Source organism: Neodiprion lecontei, chromosome 5 (assembly GCF_021901455.1).
Source record: "Neodiprion lecontei isolate iyNeoLeco1 chromosome 5, iyNeoLeco1.1, whole genome shotgun sequence".
NCBI lineage: Eukaryota > Metazoa > Arthropoda > Insecta > Hymenoptera > Diprionidae > Neodiprion > Neodiprion lecontei.
In genome coordinates, this window is record NC_060264.1 from 3,729,213 (window position 1) to 3,749,610 (window position 20,398).

At 45.4% G+C, this 20,398-nt stretch overlaps 2 protein-coding genes across 11 annotated transcripts; one reads left to right on the forward strand and one right to left on the reverse strand.

The window, feature by feature from the left end:
- The first annotated feature begins 65 nt into the window (after positions 1–65).
- LOC107220908 (SREBP regulating gene protein) lies at positions 66–2,748 on the forward strand. 2 transcript variants are annotated; one of them, XM_046741637.1, is made up of 5 exons: positions 66–371; positions 614–787; positions 849–1,079; positions 1,154–1,435; positions 1,553–2,748. In XM_046741637.1, the coding sequence occupies exons 1-5, from the start codon at positions 264–266 to the stop codon at positions 1,559–1,561; spliced, it is 804 nt and encodes a 267-aa protein (XP_046597593.1). In that variant the 5' UTR covers positions 66–263; the 3' UTR covers positions 1,562–2,748. The 2 variants fall into 2 exon arrangements, with proteins under 2 accessions (XP_046597593.1, XP_015515169.2); XM_015659683.2 differs by having other exon boundaries at positions 230–371; positions 1,154–2,748.
- Positions 1,577–20,020, reverse strand: LOC107220911 (trichohyalin). Of its 9 annotated transcripts, none has more exons than XM_046741603.1 (11): positions 19,930–20,020; positions 14,836–16,454; positions 6,088–6,688; positions 5,481–5,744; positions 5,179–5,339; positions 4,649–4,845; positions 4,238–4,554; positions 3,555–3,632; positions 3,091–3,249; positions 2,956–2,993; positions 1,577–2,891 (listed from the first exon to the last, which is right to left on the reverse strand). In XM_046741603.1, exons 2-11 carry the CDS (start codon positions 16,056–16,058, stop codon positions 2,828–2,830), a joined length of 3,102 nt encoding a protein of 1,033 aa, XP_046597559.1. In that variant the 5' UTR covers positions 16,059–16,454; positions 19,930–20,020; the 3' UTR covers positions 1,577–2,827. The 9 variants fall into 9 exon arrangements, with proteins under 9 accessions (XP_046597559.1, XP_046597557.1, XP_046597556.1 ...); XM_046741601.1 differs by having other exon boundaries at positions 19,898–20,019; XM_046741600.1 differs by having other exon boundaries at positions 19,872–20,016.
- Positions 20,021–20,398: the final 378 nt, after the last annotated feature.

Below are 20,398 nucleotides of genomic sequence, written 5' to 3' on the forward strand. Positions count from 1 at the left end.
AAATAAATAAAAATAACACGGGATATCGCATCCAGTGTATAGATAGAAATCAGTAATTTACACGCACATTGCACTCATTAATGATTTATAATCCTTGATTGTTGACATGGCGTCGCAGTGGGACCGTGATCTGATGCTTTGTAGGTTACTATGAGGTTTAAAAATAAATAACACCTTGTCAAGATCTGAGTGCCTTGAAAGACGGGGACCTAAAAATTTAAACTAAACCTCCGAAGAAATATTCAACGGCATAAGCCTCAATAATGCCAAGTTGGACGACAGTGGTCAGACTGTTAAGACGTCGTTTCGTTCTTGGTGTTATATTCGCGGTTTCTCTAACTTACTGTGCGCTGAGTTTACTCCAGCATGAGGTAAACATTGTTAATTCAATTACACATTTATCGGCGGTACACATAAAATTTACATATGACGCAACTTCTAAAAATAACAATTCGTATGCATGTCATGAAAAGCATCATTGAGAGAGAGATAGATAATTAAAACTTCGCATTATACATATAGAAAAAAGTAATATAAATGTATTTGTTTGATGATACTTTAAGAAACATCAATAATTTATTACCAATTCTTCGTATTTCTTTCCTTTTCAAAGAAAGGAGCTTTGGTAGAGAGCGACGCCGATGATGACCAGCTTTATTTTTCGACTGACAAACCGTACCTCTGGGAAATGCAGGTACTGAATGATGATATTGACCCCGATGAAGAGGCGACATCTGCTCTTAACGGCAGTCATCCAGCAAGAAATACTTGCCGAAATTCCATACAGGTAACGAAGGTGTTTAGAGATATTTTTGAACAATTTAATCAATGTAATTGAAATTTTGCAGGGCAAAGCACTGATTGTGGACGAACATGGATATGTGTGTACCAGAGGTGAAGTTCTGCCATCAGGATGTTGTTCGGAAGAGATGTCTGCTGCAAATGTTAAAACAGAAGAAACTGACACAAATATACAGACGTTAGTTAAACGAGAGCGTCATAGTTGCCAAACTTGCAATGCTGAAGGATGTTGCGCAGTCTTTGAATACTGCGTGTCATGTTGTTTACGCCCAGGAAAGGTATGTGTCGTTTGAAAAATTTTCAGACTCAGTTGGCAATCCTACTTAACTTTTTTTTTTTCGTTTTTCTGTAGGCAAATGAGCCAGAGATAAAATCCGCTTATGATCAGAGTCGCAGAACAAAAAAGGCAGAAGAAAATGTGTTTCGCCATCGATTGCGAACTCTTGATCGATTTCAAGTTTGTCTGGCTACGTGCCGAACTTCAAGTGCCTCGGTTAGACACGAGAATACTTACAAGGATCCACACTCCAAGCACTGCTACAACCTGCTGGCTCATAGCGCAAATTCTAATCAACGTTATAGGCGTGACCTGATCCATATTTTACATATGAATAATAACAGCAGCCCTCCAAAGGTTGCCCTTGCATCTTTTTCTACTGCCTCAGTTCTTTCCGATATCCATTTGCCCCGTCATGTCATACCGTCAAATTCCTGACAATCTTTACTTCCAATGACTTTGTGTAATTCACAGAATTCCTGATCAACTTTTTTTCCCAAAGAATTGGTAATCAGAGTCCAATTTACGTCCAACGAGAAGGAGAGAGAAAGTGACTTTCAACCACGGTAGTGGGTGCCTTTGTCAATTTACGTTCAGGGATTAAGGGTGGACCAACTTCACATACAAGTATTTTTTATAATAGCCGTGTGAGTACAATAGAAATCATATTGTTTATTTCATTTCATCTTGAAACGGTTAAAATATAACGTACATTTTGACCTGTAGGAACTCTTTAGCTACAGATTATTTTTTGGATTTTTGGGGGAAAAAAAATAAAATAAACTTGGGACTAAGTATAGTAACAAAAACAAAAAATTGAGATTGAAACGGAATACATACATATTACAAACTAAATTACAGGAAACGAAACGGGAAAAAAACGTCTTACACTTCTAGTTTAAGTCTAATATTGTTTTTCTTTTAGTTTTAATGTACACGATGGTAACAAATATTGTATAAAATAGTTATATGCGCGTTACACGTATGTAGGTATTATACACGTCGGTCGAGCCTTATTATTTTGTTTCTTCCGTTTTTCTGTAAATACATAAGCTGTTTACAAGCTGATACGCCGCGCACAAGTTAGGAGGATACATCGCTCGATAAGAAATATATATACCAATCAATTTTTAAAAACGTTTGTCAGCACACAGCCAACATAGGCTTCGTCATATTCTTACGTTTCTTTGACACACATATTAACAGGTGTAATTTTTTTCATTTCTCATAAAACCTGTTATTAACAGATTTCGTCATAGTAGGGACGCTCTGTTGCAGGACCTTGAGTTTTGTGCCCGTTTGCATACTTATCATCATCGATTAGTTTTGGATAATATATCTCTTTTCAATGTTATTTGAAATTTTCACCTATCTAAATTTAATCGAATACATTATCAACAACGTACGTATCGGGTCTTGTATTCACTACAATGCATATTTGAACTTAAAAAAAGAAGAAAAAATAATGAATAATTGTACAAAACTGTAGAGCGAAATCGTTCAATTGCTCGCAAGAACACGTGTTGCAATGACCATCGGTAATAATTTAACAAACGTTCTTTCAATTTTTATAATCACGGTATAACGACCTGACAGTCAATTATCCTTTGCGAGTAGGAATTATTCTTATACATGTTATTTTCTTTCATTCTTCTTTTTTGTTCAATTATTTTGAAATGGGTAAAAAATATAGGTAATATTCCTCTGTCCCTTTTCCTCCCCTTCTTGGTGTCCTCCTCGTGACTAGATTCATTTTCGATTCATCTTTTTCTTTTTTCGTTTTTTTCTTTCTTTTTTATTCTTACTTTCGCATCTGAAAATTCTCCTTTTGGTAATACCGATTCGACTCTGAAATTCACCTTCACCATTATACCTACCCAGAGCAGACCTCGGAATGCTCGTCCCACGCGGATACCTGCAATCGGTAAAATCATTTTTTTAAATCGTTACAAAGTCCATTTACAACAATACAAGTTTATCCCGAGTACTACGACAGTATAAGTTATAATTACCTGACACTCTCGACTGCAGTACCACTGGTTACCGCAACCCGCGCAGACGAATTGCGCGGCCCGATCTTGGCACCCTTGACAACGCGGTGGACTGTCGTCCCTGGCATTTGTTGATCGGCTTCGTTCTTCGATTACCGTCGTTTCCTCCTCTACGTCTTCCTGTAATGATTGTAGAAAAAAAAACATTATAAATCGGTAGACATTTGATATAACCCACTAAGCAAAAACAGATCCCAGAATGTGGTGTACAACAGATTCCGGACTAAATTGTATTCGAATTAATTCATATACATTCAATTCAATCCGAAATTTTCGAAGAATGGATTTACGCCAATAATTATTTATTTATTGGGTCATCTCAGTATGTATACATATCCCTGGATAATCCTCACTTAATCGTGCTTGAGAATGAGAATGATTATTTTTTTCATATCTAAGAAAATGAGTAAGTAGCTGTGGCTTACCACGTGAATAAGGCTGTTCGAATGAGACTGAACAATCGGGGTGTTAACCACAGGCGTTATTGTTATTTCCGTCCGTGCCTGAAACGAATTTACGTTAATTTTGTGACTTAGAAACCCACATGAAAGGGAATTAAAAAGCCTTGGGAGGGAGAAAAGAAATAACAGTGATGTTTGCTACTCTTACTATTTGAAATACGAATACATGAATTGAAGTAGTGGGCCCGGAACAAGTAATTCCATTTCTACATAGATACATAGAGAATATGCGAACGGGGTATTCGGGTTTGTTAAAAACTTTTACTGACGGAATTGCTTTAATTAACAAGATTTTCTGAACCGGTAATTAACGTTTTAAAAATTGTATGAACGATGTATAAAAAGATACAATGAAATGATTGCAAATCATGAGGGGATCAAAATTCTGTGCAGATTACCTGGTTGGGAAACTATTGAGTCGAAACAAATTAGGCGTGATTTAAAAAAGAAACACCCACACAGCATTGTAGATATTCAATTTTTAAGTGAATTACTTGACTTTTGCCAGTTTAATCAGATTTCCAAAGTTTGCACAGATCCTCCTGGCTGAACGTTGTGAAAAATATGGGGGAAAAAAAATAACACCAAGAAAAATTGCCACTACCAAACACCACTCAACGACGTAAAAAATTTTCTCTCGAGCTCACTTTGGAGGAAGATAAAAGGTCGCTGATGGAAACGGGATTGGTCCCCTGGTAGGCCTGTAGTAAATGCTGTGTAGTAGCGGTCTGCTGTTGGGGTGTGGATGTGGCTACGGGGTTGCATCTCTCTCTTTCGGGTGCGGTCAATAGCCTCGCCAACGTTGGCGAGAACGTCGTTGGCCGTACAGTTTGGGTTTTAGTCAAAATACCGTGAAGCAAAGACCCGGATTGCTGTACCGTAGCCGCTTGAGGCGGAGCCGGAGTCGGTAATACAGGATGAAGTGTTACGTCCGGATAATTCTGTGGCGTTTTCACCGCTTCCCCTGAAATTGCCGGTATAAATAAATTTTTATGTCTATCATATCTACGAAGATTGTGTAGAATTTGAATTGCGCGAAAAATCACGAGGTTAGCTACCTTGCTGCTGGCTTAGCTTCGCAAACTGTACAAGAACGTCTTTAAAGCTCATAGAATTGCTAGGGTCAGTTGGATTTGAGCTGCTCTTGCAGGAATCCGTGCTCGAAGGTCGAGAATCGGCTCCAATCTGGGTCGTTTCGACGACCGCACCTCCGGCGCCCAAACCGACATTAACAGAATTTCTCATTCGCCTACTTCTGGAATAAGGAAAAGTGAATAATCTTGCCTCTCTAAATCACAGTTTTCGAATTTCTTCGTAACACTTAACGTGATGTTGATATTTATTTTCGCGTCGGATTCAGGAATTGCTTTTTTGATATTCCAAAGAATGTATTTAGCTCAATTCTCACTATTACCTATAGTAAATCATCATCAAAACTGTTAACGAAGAAGTGTGAATTGTCACAGTTTGTAATTTATTCGAAATCACATCATTCCTATGCATCACCTTGAACTGTTTCTACAACAAGCTACATGCGCGTTTGGGCTAATGATACCGAAGACGGTTCCCTGCCTCGCGATTCGCGTACCTTCGAGGCACAGTTTCGGGATGCCGAAGCCTGTAATCGGCGATGATTGTTCGCACGTCGACCATGGGACCCTGTCGACCTTCCCCGATTTGCCTGTTCTCCGAATTTTGCCCGCCGTCCGAGGACTCCTTCTGTCCGTTTTCATTTTGCTTAGAGGTCACCTGTTGATATAAATATATACGTAGAAAAACAACGGCAATAACAACACTAGCAATATTGTAAGCCCAATTTTCTCACGGTATTCGATCTAGCTGTAAGCGCGAATAAATGTAAACTCAAATCTTTCTCTCTCGCTCTCTCACCTGCGGCCTCGATGTACTCTTGTCGCTTAAGGTCGCCTCAGTCGAGTTACTTTTCTCTTTCGCGTTGTCCCACTCCTGTTCCAGCGAAATACTCCCAGTCGGTAGTACGGACGAGGACTCGTTAAGCTGGCAACTGTTACCTTCCATAAAACCGACGACCTGCCGCCTTCGTTCGATCCTCAGATAGGCCTCTTCCTTCAACTTTCTCATGCTGAGAATCTCGTTCCATTCCTTCTCCTTGTCACGTGCCAGCTGGTCTAATGCCTGGTCAGAATATGCGAACACAGTTTTAAAATTACGTATAATATTTAAAAGAGCTGTGATACCTTAAAGGTTGCATGGATGACTTAGGGGATGACAAACTTTATGATACTCGTACGGTATCACAATATTCAATCATCTGATGTTGGTAATTGGATTTTAATGTCCCATTTTCCACTTCTAATCGTGGATACAAACTTTTACATCAATTTTACAGGTGTGTAAAAAGTCCGCGCGTAACAAAATTACGAAACTGAAGAGAAAACTTGTCTGCCGTAAAAAAAAAAAAAAAAAAAAAAAAACAAATAAATAAATAAAAGAGAGAGATATAGAAAAAAAATATCACCTGTAACTCAGCGCGCAGCTGTTCGGCCCTGACGGCGAGTTCCTCGGTTGTAATTTTATCACCACCGACGATAGACGAAATGAGTTCCTCCCTCTGTTCAAGGCAGGCGCGTTTCGAACTACCGTTAGAATTTTGCATAATCTCATCGGTGGACCGTCGTTTTTTCGACAACCTTTCTGACTTGAGATTCTTCGTCGTATTATTGGAACCGCTACGTTTCCTAAGCTCCGGTAGGGCGTCCCTCTCATGTTCCAGGTCGGTTTCCGGTTCCGATGTCGGCTCTTTTTTCACGCCGTAGTTCCTTGCTGGATCCGCGGGTGGTTCGCCGCCGTTTCTACGATGATTCGTATGATTCTGATGATTTTTACGATCGCGATGATTCCTCTGATGCGAAATCGGTAGAGCCGTCGCCGTAGATTCGGCGTTAACGACCCCTAAGCCCGCGTTCTTCCGCTGTTCTTTCACCAAACTTTTGCTATTCACCGGCGTTGTCTTTTCTCGTTTACCCTGAACGATTTTCTCACCCTTCTTAGCCACCTTCTCACTTCCCGCGCCACCTTTGCCGATCCCAGACGTATCCATGGCGTGCATTTTATTGAGACTGTGGAAATAACGGTAATGGTCAGTAAAATTTTATACACGGTATTGTGAATTATATGGCATATTTGTGTCTCATAATAGTATACCCAGAATAAACCGTACTATTATCGTCCTCAAATTTGAAAATTAGGGTTTGAAAATTTTGGAAAATCGTTTGTAAAACCATAAAACTTGTCATACGTATATATGTGTGCGCGTCCGTGCGTTTGTTTGTGGGCAAATTCGTTTCTCAAACGAGAAACGTATGCGTATATTAGGTGCATCATCGTACGCTGACAAAGGCGATAATCTGTTTACTCAACCTACTAATTGACACTATTGCGATAAGTGGTAATTGGTACAATATATATAGGTATATATTAAATACATATTTTTTCCAAGTAGGGGCAACGACGTAATAATATCTGATACCAATCTGTGGTATGATCGGCTTGCATGTGATTATACGAGGCAGCGCATTGCATTTTTAAGAATCTTGTTACACCGCAGACAAATGTGGTAATAATAATAACGACGTTGCATCCAAACCATAGTTAGTATCCGTAAAATATTTTAGATTTTTTCGCAGAGCGAACGCAACCAATGCGCGTCAGTGGGAAATCGGAAATGTCAAAAAGGGTCCGAGGATGTCGCAAAGATCATATTCTCCAGGATAATCGTCCTATATACATATACATGGATATGTATGACGTACATCCATGTAAACCGCACAAACTAGTACACTACAAAGACGAACGTGTTTGCGTACACGTTGCATTCCTGCACAACGACACAGATTAGGATGCAAGTATAATATGCGGAAAAAGTATGAAGAAAGAGTAAGGAAGATAGGAAGAAGAAAGGTAGGCGGACGACAAACGCGTAGGGAGAAATTCGGTAACGAGATTACCAAGAAAGAGAGGGTCAGGGGCAAGGGGGTAGGCGAGGGTTAGTGCAGCGACCGACGACAGGGGAAAGGGAGGATAGTGAATAAGGAGACCCGGAGCAAAGGGTGGTGGGGGGAGGTTGAAGAAGAGGGCGAGCTGAGCGCTGACTCACCGCGGGGCTGGTTTAAGTCCTAGGGCGAGTAGGACGTCGATTCCCGCCATTTTCTGTTCACCGTCAGCGGCGATCGCGTTAACGGACGACGTTACAGCAGCTTTGTTAAACCGAGCACCGGATGCAAGTGATTTCTTTTTACCACCCTGAACAACGACGACGTTTTCGCCCACGTTGCCTTCTTTGACCGGGACATCGGTACTTGTCGGGGTTTTGCGATCGTTGCGAATCTGCTTGGGTTGGGGGGGAGGGACCTTGAGAAGCGACCGCTTTGCGTCCTCGACCAGCATCTTTGTTACCGGCTGGACTGAAACCGGTACGCATACGGTCGGCACGGCACCCCTTCGAAGCCGACTTCGTGCCGGAAGACCGAGCACCATGTGCTCGACGTCCTTCTCGTACGACTCGTTGGTGAAGTGGAGAGAGCATATCCTTGCCGTCTGTATGTTGAACGGGGCATTGCCGTTCGAAAGCGGAACCCGACCGCAGGCGCGGACCCAACGGGAACGGACTTCCGGTAGCTGGGGGAATCGATGGTAACGGATACGACGACCCCGGGTCCTTCGGTGGCTGTTGCGACACGTTGCAACGGCGCATTGCGGCATCTTTATTCCTCTTTTTCTTTTTTTTCCCTCTTTTCTTTTATTACGCAACAACACAGTTTTATCCTTTGCACCAACGTCTTCGGGTATCGGACACTCTCACTCTCTCTCTCTCTCTCTCTCTCGGTGTAGCTCACGGTCTCTTTGATCCCCTTAACGACGCTTAACGTCGTCGTTCACGCCACTTCACTTTCGTAGCTTACGTCGACGAAGATGAACAACGCTCGGCACGTTCACAGTTACCTGCAGCGACACAACCTTCCACTGTAACTTTTAACGAGAACAAGGACGCGTGCCTCCATGGCCGCGCCGTTCATAGTTCCGATTCCAATTCCACTTCGAAGCGTGTTTGGTACGCGGTAACACGGAGTTCACTCTGTACTCAGTTCTCGATGGCACAGACCGAACGACCACGGAGATATTATCTTATCGGTTGAGTTCGCCCTTGCCTTTGTTTAATTACATGAAACTCTAATGGCGTTTATTATTGTCACTGGTATCGTCACGTTTCCTTGTAGGTTGAACCAAACCTTTGGACCACGTTGACCATCATCCACGATGACGGTAACGATGACGGTGTGTAACCACCCGATGAGTAACGCGACTCGAGAGTTTACCGGCAGGGAGAACACAAACACTGCGATAGAGGGTGGCTGTGACGAGGTCCGCCGAAACGACACGAAATTCACGACAATGTCAATGCCGATGACGGTAAAGTAACTATACGTACAATCATCAACACTCTTCACAACAATGATAATAATCAGCGATGAAAAAACTCCCGTCGTCCGTAACACGTGTGACCGATATGAAGAAAACAACAATGAGCTACGCGTCCAGAGTCAGTAGCAACAGCCAGCGGACGATCAGTGGTAGATGGAACCAACCGAACCGGGCAACTGCGAACGCGTGATACGGATGAAAGGCGGTTCACAACCGTAGCTAGTTACGGCACTGTAGTATATCGCTCTCGTTGGCTCTCGTCGCGCATCTGCCAATAACAAGGAGACTTAAAGTGAAATGGCGGCCGTCTTGTGGCACCAGACACCCAGACACCAGACTCCACAGACGTTCGAGTAGTTAATACGGATTGACGCGAAGCGAAGCAGCAGCAACAACAGCAGCGGCATGAGTACCGGCGGGTCGGCCTGGTTCTCCGTGTCTTTGGGGGCGCGTGGTGGTTGCCGGTCGTTGTTTCCCTCCCCCACTTTCTTCCCCTGCTCCTCCCCCTCCTCTCCGAATGCCGATTGGACACCGAGTGCCAGTGTCTAACGGAGAAAACCGTCTGATGACCCCGAAGTGTCGTCGTGAAGTATCGTGACGAAGCTCAGAACCGAACTTGAGCGAAGAGTGCACGGCGGCCTCCGCTCGTCCGTTCCTGGGTGACGCACGTCGCGACTGGCCTATGCCGAACACCAAGATGACAGGGAGAGCGAGCGAGCAAGCGAGTCAGGCTGGCAGTCAGGCAGTCAGGCAGGCAGGCAGGCGAGCGAAGCGGGAGGCGCGGGGCGAAGAGCGAGGGATCGAGGCGGCGAAGGAAGCAGAGGAAACCACGCCGCGTCGCGACGCGCAACCAACAGAGGGGCTGACGGAGAACTCGAGGCGGGAAAGAAGGCCGGTGGCGAAGCGAAGCGACGCGACGCGACACGACGCAATGCCTACGGTCTGCGGTGGTCCTCGTTGGTCTCCTATGACGCCGCTGATGCTGCCGCTGGTGCCACTGACGCTGATGCCGGCCGGTCGGTCGGCAGCAGGGGAAGCAGCTGCCTGCATCGTGTCCCGTTGCGTGGACTCTACACCCATACATGTATAAATTCGGGGTTCGCCGCTGCTGCTGCTGCTGATGCCGATGGTGATGCTGATGCTGCCGCTTCGAGTCATTGTGTTGGTACCGCTGCTGCTGCCGCGGCGGGGTAGAGGAGAGGAGAGAGATATAGACGGAGTGTGAGAACGAGGGAGAAGCGAAACGAAGGGTCGGGACGGGAAGGGAAGGGAAGGGAAGGGAAGGGAAGGGAAAGGGTGACGGGGAGAGAGAGAGAGATATATAGATAGAGAGCAGAGAGCGGGGAGGACGGACGTACGAGAGACCAATAAGTCCTCCTCTAGAGGGGTTCGCCACCCCCAGAGAATTTGCCGGTTTCCCCTCCAGCCAGCCGGTGGTCCTCCTCCTAGTCTCTGTTACCTCGGGCTTTTCAACCAGCGCTACCAAGCCCAGTTCTCTCCCTTCTTCGGCTATCCTATTTCGACGTTGTTACATGACGGGGTCCATTGAACCCGCGCGAAAGGGCGAAACGAGAAGGATTGTTACACGGCGCAAACTAACTATACCGTTGCTGCGGCACGACGTAATGTTCAATGTTCGACGCGCCTTGAAACGTCGTTAGAAAAAGACGGAAGAGGATGTGGGTATGACTGAGCGTTCAGATATGACCTTGGACCCGCCCTTGCCGCGGTGTACGGACACCAAAAACCTCCAGCGATGTATATAATACATATATATATATATACATACATATATTTTTTCTCCGTCTATGCGATTAGGAGCTAAACGGCACGGCATGCCAGGTTTGGGCTGGTTAGTCGCGATAGCGAACCGCAACCGGGGAGGAGGCGGTACACGAGAGAGCTTTGTGTGCGAAGCGAGAGAGCGAGAGATACGAAGCGTTGCACACGCACGCAACTCCGTAGTGTCCAAAGCGTGTACAACCGTCCAGAGAAGAGGAGAAGAGAAGAGACGGAACGGAGGCCCTGCCGGCGACAAAGACGGAGCTACTTCCGGTCCGGCAGCCTGTACGTATACGTGCCGTTCAGCCTCCATCGCCCGGATAACCTCGGAAATCACACCGCAACGTTTCAAGTTCGCGTTTCAAGGATGGTGGTACCTCGTTTCAGGACGAGGGAACCAGAGCCCATCGCGTATATCAACCCGCGGCAAAGATCGTCGTCGTCGTCGTCATGATCGGGGTTACGGAACGAAGCGCAGCTGGAGAACGATGGCCGGGCGTTCCATCCCCTCCATCCAGTCTCCTTTCCCTCCTTCTCCTCTTGCCGCCCTCTGATTGCTCGCCAGCGTAACTCGACACCCGCAAAGACCAAGCAACAGCCTGTGCAGACTACAGAGGGAAAGAAAGAGAGAGAGAGAGAGAGCGAGCGAGAAAGAGAGAGGAGGGGAGAGAGGAAGAAAGAAGGGAAAGTAGAAGAGAAAGGAAAAGAGACAACGCATCGCGCGAGAAAACCGATCTCTTCGTCATCGAGAGAAAGAGCACCGCGTGTACTGCGCCACGTGCATCGGATGTGCAATGATACATCTCACGTATCGTCTTCCTCGAGAAGAGGAACCATCCGGATCCTTGTTCGTTCGCCGGTTACGACGTGAAGACCATCGTCAGCCGACACGTCGCTGCCTTCCTCAGCTATAGTTGGTTCGTTCGTTCGTCCTGCGCCCCTCTCCATCATGATGGCCGCAGCAGCGTCACCCTCAAAGGATCAATACCCGCTGCTTGCCTGCCTGCCTGCCTGCCTGCCTGAACAACCACCCCTTCTTACTGCTGCACGTCGTGTACGAGTGGCGGCTACCGCAGCAACAACTACGCGACGCGTTTCAGGTTCATCCGACCCCCGGGCGAGGGATGAACACCCCTCTGTCCAACCATCGCTCACTTCTTCGTGTCGTTGCCACGGAGGAAAAAGAAGAGAGAGAGAGAGAGGGATGGAGAGAGAATACAAGAAAGACGCGAGAAGTTGAGCCACCCGAACAACGGGACCGAGAACTGACTGCACCCTTCACGGTCTAACGTGCCGAATACAGGTTGCATTGCACCGCGCGTAGACTAACAAGAATGTAGGGGGTAAAGAATCGAACCGATTTGACGTCGTTCTTATACACGTTAGGATGACGGGCGGAAGCCGTACCGGACCTTCTTCTGCGATAGAAGAATTATAATGGAGGAGGAAGAAGACGGAAAATATATAACACTGTACCGCAAATTATAACGGGACACGTTTCCAAGGAACAACGGGAATCGATTGCAATTGCAAATGAAAGGAGGACTTCGGATTGCCGATTATATGGCCTGTTTCCCGGTACCTGGATAAGCCGGGGTCGGACGGTCCCTTGAAAATTCCCGTCCCAACCGACCACGCATAGAGCTTAAGCCATGGAGCCTGGTTTCTACAGTCTAATATTGTATATCAGGGGAACGGTGTTTCACCGAGTGCGCATTGCTGGCTCCTTGAGGGGACCTTCTCTTATATACCTGCGGATGGTACCGAAATAGCGGTAATACCCCTACGGGCGACGAGTAAATGACGGTGCCAGTACACACTGCGTATACTTTCGCTCGGCCAGATATTCCGCATGCCTTCCATGGCCCGGCTAAGTATTCGGGTTCGGCCGCGGTCGGGTTTATGCAATGTACGTACTCCTATACGGGACACTGTCCGCAGGTATAGATGTGCAGCCATCGGCCTTTGCGCGGTGGGAATCCTCGGCCCCAACGACCCCCGGGGGTCTCGATCCTTTGTTCGTTCGTTATGGCCCTGCAGTGGTGGTAATCCATTATGGTGGCGAACGGTACTAGTGGTGCAGGACTCACGGCATTTCAGAATTTCGGAGACACGTTGCACTCGCAGATGACGTCGGCGATGACTTTCGAAAAAAAAAACAAAAGAAGAATTTATTGCTACCAGATTCAGGCTCGCAATAAGTCTGTGAGATAAATCGATAATTCCAAGATTTTCGTAATGTCTACAGGATTTGTCGAACCATTGTTACTGTAACGGTAAAACTGACAATTGCTCAAAGTACGCTTGTAAACCTGAAGGAACTGTACTTGGTCCTTTTGTTTCCTTCTTAGTGCCACTCCTTGGTAAATCCTTGAAGAGTTTTACAGCCATAATCCTAATCCTCTGTAATTTAAATTTTGGACGAACCGCAATCACCGATGAAGGAAATAGTTGTAAAATCACCTCGTAAAGTGTTTCGATCTTCATCCTATTTCTGTACACGTTATATTATGCATGCACGGAGAACCATTTCGTCCAGCGCAAAATGGCGTCTAAACCGTGTTGCCGTAGTCGCGACATTATACGGTTATCGAGTATATCCGCGTGAGTTTATCTCTGTAATTTACGAATCTAGAATGGTTCCGATCGTGGTATCGGTAACATGGTTTCATCACACGTTTCAAGTAAGTGTATTATCGTCATTGTATTGATTCAGATGCACGCAGCTTCGCTAATATTGTATAAATATTTAATATCATCTGAAATCCGACCGATTGTGCAATACATATAATACTAATGTTTTATACATTACAACGTACGCGAGAAGTTAGACCACCATCACGGTGAACCATCGTCATCCACCGTCGTGGCGTAAAGAAAGAAAACTGCGTTACCAAATGACTCGCAAAAAAGCATCATGGAGAACCGTATATATACAGTAAACGATATAATATCTGACCATTGAATAGTTATACCGCGCATCTGAAATTTCCAGCCATCTCTCTCTCCCTCTCTCTCTCTCTCTGTCTGTTTCTCTCTATCCACCGAGAGATCATCAGTCACCGAGGTGCGGTTATATCTCGAGGGCTGATCTTTATCTCTGTTGGATCCGCCGATCGCGGGTAAGCCAAGATATTCGACATTCTTTCGGGTTGCGCCGGTGCTCCAGTCAGGGACGCTTCAGGGGCCCAGGGTCGCAGGGATCGGTCAGAATTGGGTTTAGGCGGTTAGATGCGCGCGCATTAAGTTATCGACGAGGAGAGGAGGGCTTATCACGTGTCAATGTTTGCCTTTTCCAGATCGTCTTCACCGCCTCCTGCATCGGGCACGTCCTCGTCGTTGTCGTCGCCATCGTCATCGCTGATGAATGCTTGCCCGCACACAATCTCCGTCACTATATGTGTAGCCATACCAGTGCATTTCGTGCGGGGCGCTTATCCCACTCGTACATACCACGTCGGTCGCTGGTGATGATAAGACGGGCCGGCCCCCGAGGTCCGATGGCAGGGGCGTCGTTTACACGTAGGAAACAGGAACAGTCACCAGGCATTCGATACTACCCACGCGCATCGGAACCATCGAAACGACGATAGCCGTTATATATGTACGTACGTACGTACGTACGCTACACAATAAATAAAGAGGGTCAAAGTGCGATGATTGGAAGAGATGTGGGACTGACCGCTGCATCGTCAACGAACACAGCACGCACGCCTAACGATCTGTTCGTTGGGATCGAAGTGTTGGAGAGGTGATACAGAAATTTTGGTGTCTATAAAGCGTTGTTTGAACGAATTATCCAACGAGCATGTCATGTGTACAAGTATACATCGTGGTGTCCGGTAAGAAAATCCCTAACAACTTCAAGGACATTAAAAATAGCATTATACAGTCAGAACGCAAGGAAAATTCATGAACAATTTTCAGAACCTTCAAAGGATAACCACTGAATACCATGATAATTGTTTTTTCAAGTTTCAGTTTCATTTTCATTTCAACTCACCACTTGATGCTCCTTTTTATGATGTTGCTGACGACTCTCTTCGACTTTCTGGTAGCGGATGGTTCGACCGTTTTCTCATGGCTCTCCTTGGCGTTGGTGGAGGTACCAAGGTCCTCATCCTCGGCGTCGATCTCCAGCCTATCGTTATCGTTATCGTTCTCAGTCTCGTCCTCGTCCTCCCCCTCGATCGTAAGCTCGTCGATTTTACTGTTCGCCGAATTCTGAACCCACTCGGCTACGTGATCCTGAACATTTTCCGGTTGGCCGTCGTTACCTTCGGGGACCAATACGGACTCACCGCATCGCAGTTCCTCCTCGTTTATCAACTCGCTTACAGCCGTTGGCGGACCTACAATTCCAAGCTCGAGTTGTTCGTTCTCGTTCTCGTCATCGTCTTCCTCATCCTCGTCGTCCTCGTCCTCCTCCTCGTCATCCTCCTCTGCCATTTCCTCCTCCTCGTCGTCCTCGACTTCCTCCTCTTTCCGATCGTCGCTCTCTTTACTCACACGCGGCACCTCATCGCCGATATCCGTACTTGATTTCCCCCCCTGTGTTTTATCAGGTTCTCTTTCCTCGTCAGTTTTTTCTTCCGGTTCGACAACCCGCGTCGTTCCGTCCGCAACGACCTCCTTCTCGTTAGACGTCGTCTCGGGAGGATCAGTGGGATCTAATTCGAGCTCCTCTGCATCCTCGAGGACTTCCGCGTTCTTGCAGTCTCTAGAATCGTCTGGTATCGAAGTTTCTTCGACCAGTTCCGGCTTCGGCGGTTCCGCTATCACCGGCGATAGGCGGTTTTTCACTTCCTCAATTTCCGGTTCCGTCTTCCGCGAATTCGACTTTGCATCGACTGTTCGAGGACTCTCGGATTTTTCATCTGACGCGGTTATTATCTCGAGCTGCTTGCTGCTGCACGCTGTCTCATTTTTCGACGGAGATTCTCTTCCCGTTTCTTCATCCTCCCTCCCTCTTTCTTTTTTTTCTCCTTCTTCTTCTTCTTCTTCTTCTTCTTCTTCTTCTTCGTCATCTTCTTCTTCTTCTTCTTCTTCTCCTTCCTCTTCTTCTTCTTCTTCTTCTTCATCATTCTCTTCAACTTTGCGAGAGTTTAGATCACCGCTGTTGGTTTTTACACCGATCGAAGGCGGTGTGGAATCGGGGGTGTTATCAGTCGGACAGCCGTTAGCGAGTGACGACGCTGAATCTGTCGTCTTTGTAATCTCCGCCATAACTGCAATTGCAGTCGGTCGATACAATAGCTGATGAAACGAATTGTCGACAGCAACGACAAATCTTTTTTCAATTCCTTGGTTTTCCTCCAGTTGCTACACTCTGCAATCGCTTGAATAGTTGGGCTCCGAGAGCGCGCACGGTATCGTATTACAATCATTCATAATTCCGGGAACCTGTTGCGTGCCCGTAGAATCACGACAATCGCATATAATTGACCCGTGTTTATATCCCGTGTTACACGGTGCGGTTATATAGTTCAGTTAAATTCAGTTTAGTTCAGCTCAGTGTGTAAAATCACGCTCACCACTTCTTGTTAAAACTGTGATGTGTCATCATTCGCGAAACGGGTGACGCAGAAGCCCGTATTTCTTCAAACTGCACAGGTACGAACACTGGAATTTAATTGTAACTAATTAAACGTTATATACCATCGAAGAGTTGAGAGGATCTAGTTTTATGCACCATTGTACCCAACGTAACGTAGCTTAACTATAGAATGCAAAGATTGCAGCAAACGGTTTTCTTTTTTTCTCTTTTGTCAACGATGCAGTTTGTTTTGTTTTTTTTTTCATTAAAATAAGAATAAACAAGAAGCGACACGCGACGAGTATAGTCGTTCGAAATTTAATTACTCGACAATTTGTTTTTTTTTTCTTTTTTCGCGTCGTCGTTCGTATCGCTCGGTTTTTCCTGTCCTTCGCACTCTACAGTTTCATTCAAACGCGAAAGCTTCGATAACTTCACCGTAGAGGGAAGCAGCTATTGAATGTTATGGAGAACGGAGGGTGAAGTGAAAGGGCCACGCGGGTTGGTAATATCGGTGTTGTTTATACCGACGATTATTACAACGTTGAATAGCGGCGTTTTCGCACACCTATGTAACGACCAATGTACACAGTTTATTCTACGCACATACGCGAGAGAAGAGAGCAGTGTCTTCTACATATTATAATTCCGAAGGAATATCCTTGACAAGGTCAATTTGACGCGTAACTAGTATTCGCATCGTTCATTTGTTCGTTCGTTCGTTCCTTTCTCTCGTTTACAGAGAGAGATAAAGAGCGAGAGAGAGAGAGAGAGAGAGAGAGAGAGAGAGAGAGAGAGAGAGAGAGAGAGAGAGAGAGAGAGAGAGAGAGAGAGAGAAGAAATGAGACACAGCATGCATACTTTTACTCTCATTCAACAAAATACTATCCTACATGCATGGTGTACCGTATTTGTATCCCAGTTACGCGGGTATTTTCAACTTCTTCATTATTTGTGGATTCTTTTTCGTTTTTTTATCGTTAGGTTCAACCTACTCTACTCGTTATTTACTTTATTATGTCTGGAAAATAGAGATGGAAAGCGAAGATCTTCTTCCCTGGGTGGTATGTACGTACATGCAAGAAAGTGCAAACAATTACCGTTAGAGTAATAAATTGCTATGTCTCGCCGCTAATGACCGATGGAAAGAATCGCGGTATTTCCTTTCATTCACGCTGCGAAATAAAAGTTATGGTATAACGAACGCGAAAGTGTTGAAGTATCTATAGATCCTATTCTCCGCGAACCGAGGAGCGACTTATTTCTTAGTAAAACACTCGGCGCGATTTTACATATTATAGATACGTAACGTCAAGTAAGTATGCGTCTATATCATTGCCGAACGTATGGTGGAGTATAGATATGGATATAAATATAGGTAGTCGTAAAATGTAACCACATATTGTGTGTATAGCCGTTGTGGTACAAGTATTAGAAGCTAGATGCAGACTTTATACCGACCATCATCAGACCCACAATGGCATAAAGTATAAAACGAGCAGCGGTATAAATACGGTAAGGTATAATAACAAGTATGAAGATAATATTACGTGTAAACTTTAGTTTGAAATTGATATTCCGCGTTTACTCTTAATTGAAAACTAATCTATTTCGAACGACTGCGTGTACGTATGTGTAACGACGAAGCTTGATGATACGGAGTTTCCTTTTAGTCGCTAATTAAAGAGCGTGAATTCATACAGGGGAATTCCTTTCACATAGCACGGAATCGTTCAAAGTAGGGCCCGGATTAATATGTAAATACATATTACTTATTTAAATCATATTCATTCCTTATTCGATTCTTGGAGCCAGAAAATACAGTTTCTATTTTCCATTATATTAATTTTCAATCCTAGATTATACGTACGTACATACATATTTTTTCGTCCCTAGTTGAAAGTAACGCGGCACTGTGCAGTGTCGTAATTTCCACTTCAATATAAAATAGAATACGGTAATTGCAAGAACGAATTACGAGTGTTTGTGTGTGTGTGTGTGTGTACGTGCATGGTATGCAGTGTAAACAGCGAGCATTGGCACCATTCGACTCGTTCGGCAACTGCAGCATGCAACAGTAGCAGAATGCCAGAATGTAAGGGCGGTTGATGAGATGGATCGAAGTTGAGGTGGAGGAGGGGGGAGAACGGGAATAAGACACGAATTTTAGTGTCGGTCCAACTACCCGCCGCCTGCAGTCTGTAGAGCAGTGAAAATAGTTGTACAGAGATTGCAGTTTAGATTTTTGGCGTATCGGGAGCACGGCCTCACCAAAGGCTAGTGACCCCCGTCGTTTCTCGCTACACTCTGCACTATGTAGTCACACACTGCACACTCTGTACGTACTACACATAAATCCTCCACGTCTATGCGCGGCCGTAACGTATTTCTCCTACTACTGCACTACTATTTCGGCCTTATTATTGACATAGATATTATCATTTCCCTCTATTTCTCTCTCTCTCGCTTTTTGATATTGTATTAAAGACGCAGGAGTATCCTCCGGTACTTCTTTTATCTTCTGGAATTTGTTCAATTTTTTTAAAAAAATTTCCACGCGTGACAAACACGCTGTTACATATCCGACTTCCCGCTCTCTCCCTTTCCTAATTTTCCACATACGAACACAGGCACTCCAGAACGGTGGAATAGCGAAGAAAATGGAACGAAAGAACGAACGAAAGAACGCACTGTGCTTTCACAGCGTAGGTTAAACGTCAACACACACTTTTGCCGAGCTTTTTTTTAATCCATACGAGTATCCGCGATGGGGTTTTTTCGAATTAAAAAATCGCCGCGGTCGCCGCTGATGCCACTGCTGCTGCTGCTGCTTCGTCGATTGATATTTTATATAGCGGCGTGTTTTCTACAGCGTTCCGCGATTTTGCGAAGATTCCGTGACAGCGGGATACGTTAATTTATACTCTCGATTACGTTTTACGCACACTGGGGTTTATTCAAACTCGGGGAACGACGGGCGTCACGACACGGTACGCGAACGAAACACTGGTTGGTATATTTTACTCGAAAGAGAAACAGGCAGGCAAGCTTTCGAGCAGAGCAGAGCCGAGCGGCGAAGTAGCGGCGCACTGTCACGGAGCCAACTTTCTATTGTCAACCCGTCCAGGAGGTCGTCCCCTCGACGCGGTGTGCGTGCGTGAATTTTAGCGTGTGCGAGCCTCGCACGTTGTTACACATAGACGACATACGCAAAGAACACTGGCATACTAACACAACATCACAAAATGGCCACTACTCGCGTGCTGCGTCCGAGGACGTTGAATGTTTCTCGCTCGTCGGGGCGCCGGGGATTTTTTTTAAATTAAACGTTGCAGGATAATAATTTAATGCGAAGGAAATTATTGAACCCCGGAAAACGTGCGGTGCGGTTACGGATCGTAGTTTTTATTTCCTTTCGACGAGTCGTTAAAATTGATTGTATAGGTGGGATTTACGCTTTTCTCTCTCTCTCGACACCGGGTACACCCGGTTTTCCTTCTTACATTTAATCCACCGACAACGAAACTACCTCAGGCTTCTGCAGTTTTAAGTACCGCTTACTTGGCGGGGGGGTTAAAATCAGTTCCAGACCTCGTCGGTTTCTCTCTCTACTCGAACTCGTATACCCAGAGCAAGCTAACCTGTTTCTTTGCGCTGAAAAATCTCACCTTATTGATCTCTCGTACTTTCACGAATAAACGCTACGCGCCGCCACATATTTAACGCATTTCGTCATCCAGGGAATAGGATCGCGAAACGCTACTCCATCCGGCGGTATTCGTTGCGACTTTTTTCCGTGCACGTTTCGAGAGAGATCTTTGCTCTCGAAGTACGGCAGGAATCTGCATTGCCCTCAGTTGAATCCTCGGTAATGTAGATTCCCTTTCGATTCGATTGTAGCCCCCTCCCCCACGACCCTTCGGGCTATAGATTCTGGAAAAATCAATCTCGAGCATGGTGATATGAAATCGATGACTTTCTCGTAAGGATAAAAAAAAACAGGTAACAATACAATGGAGGGATTAAAGTG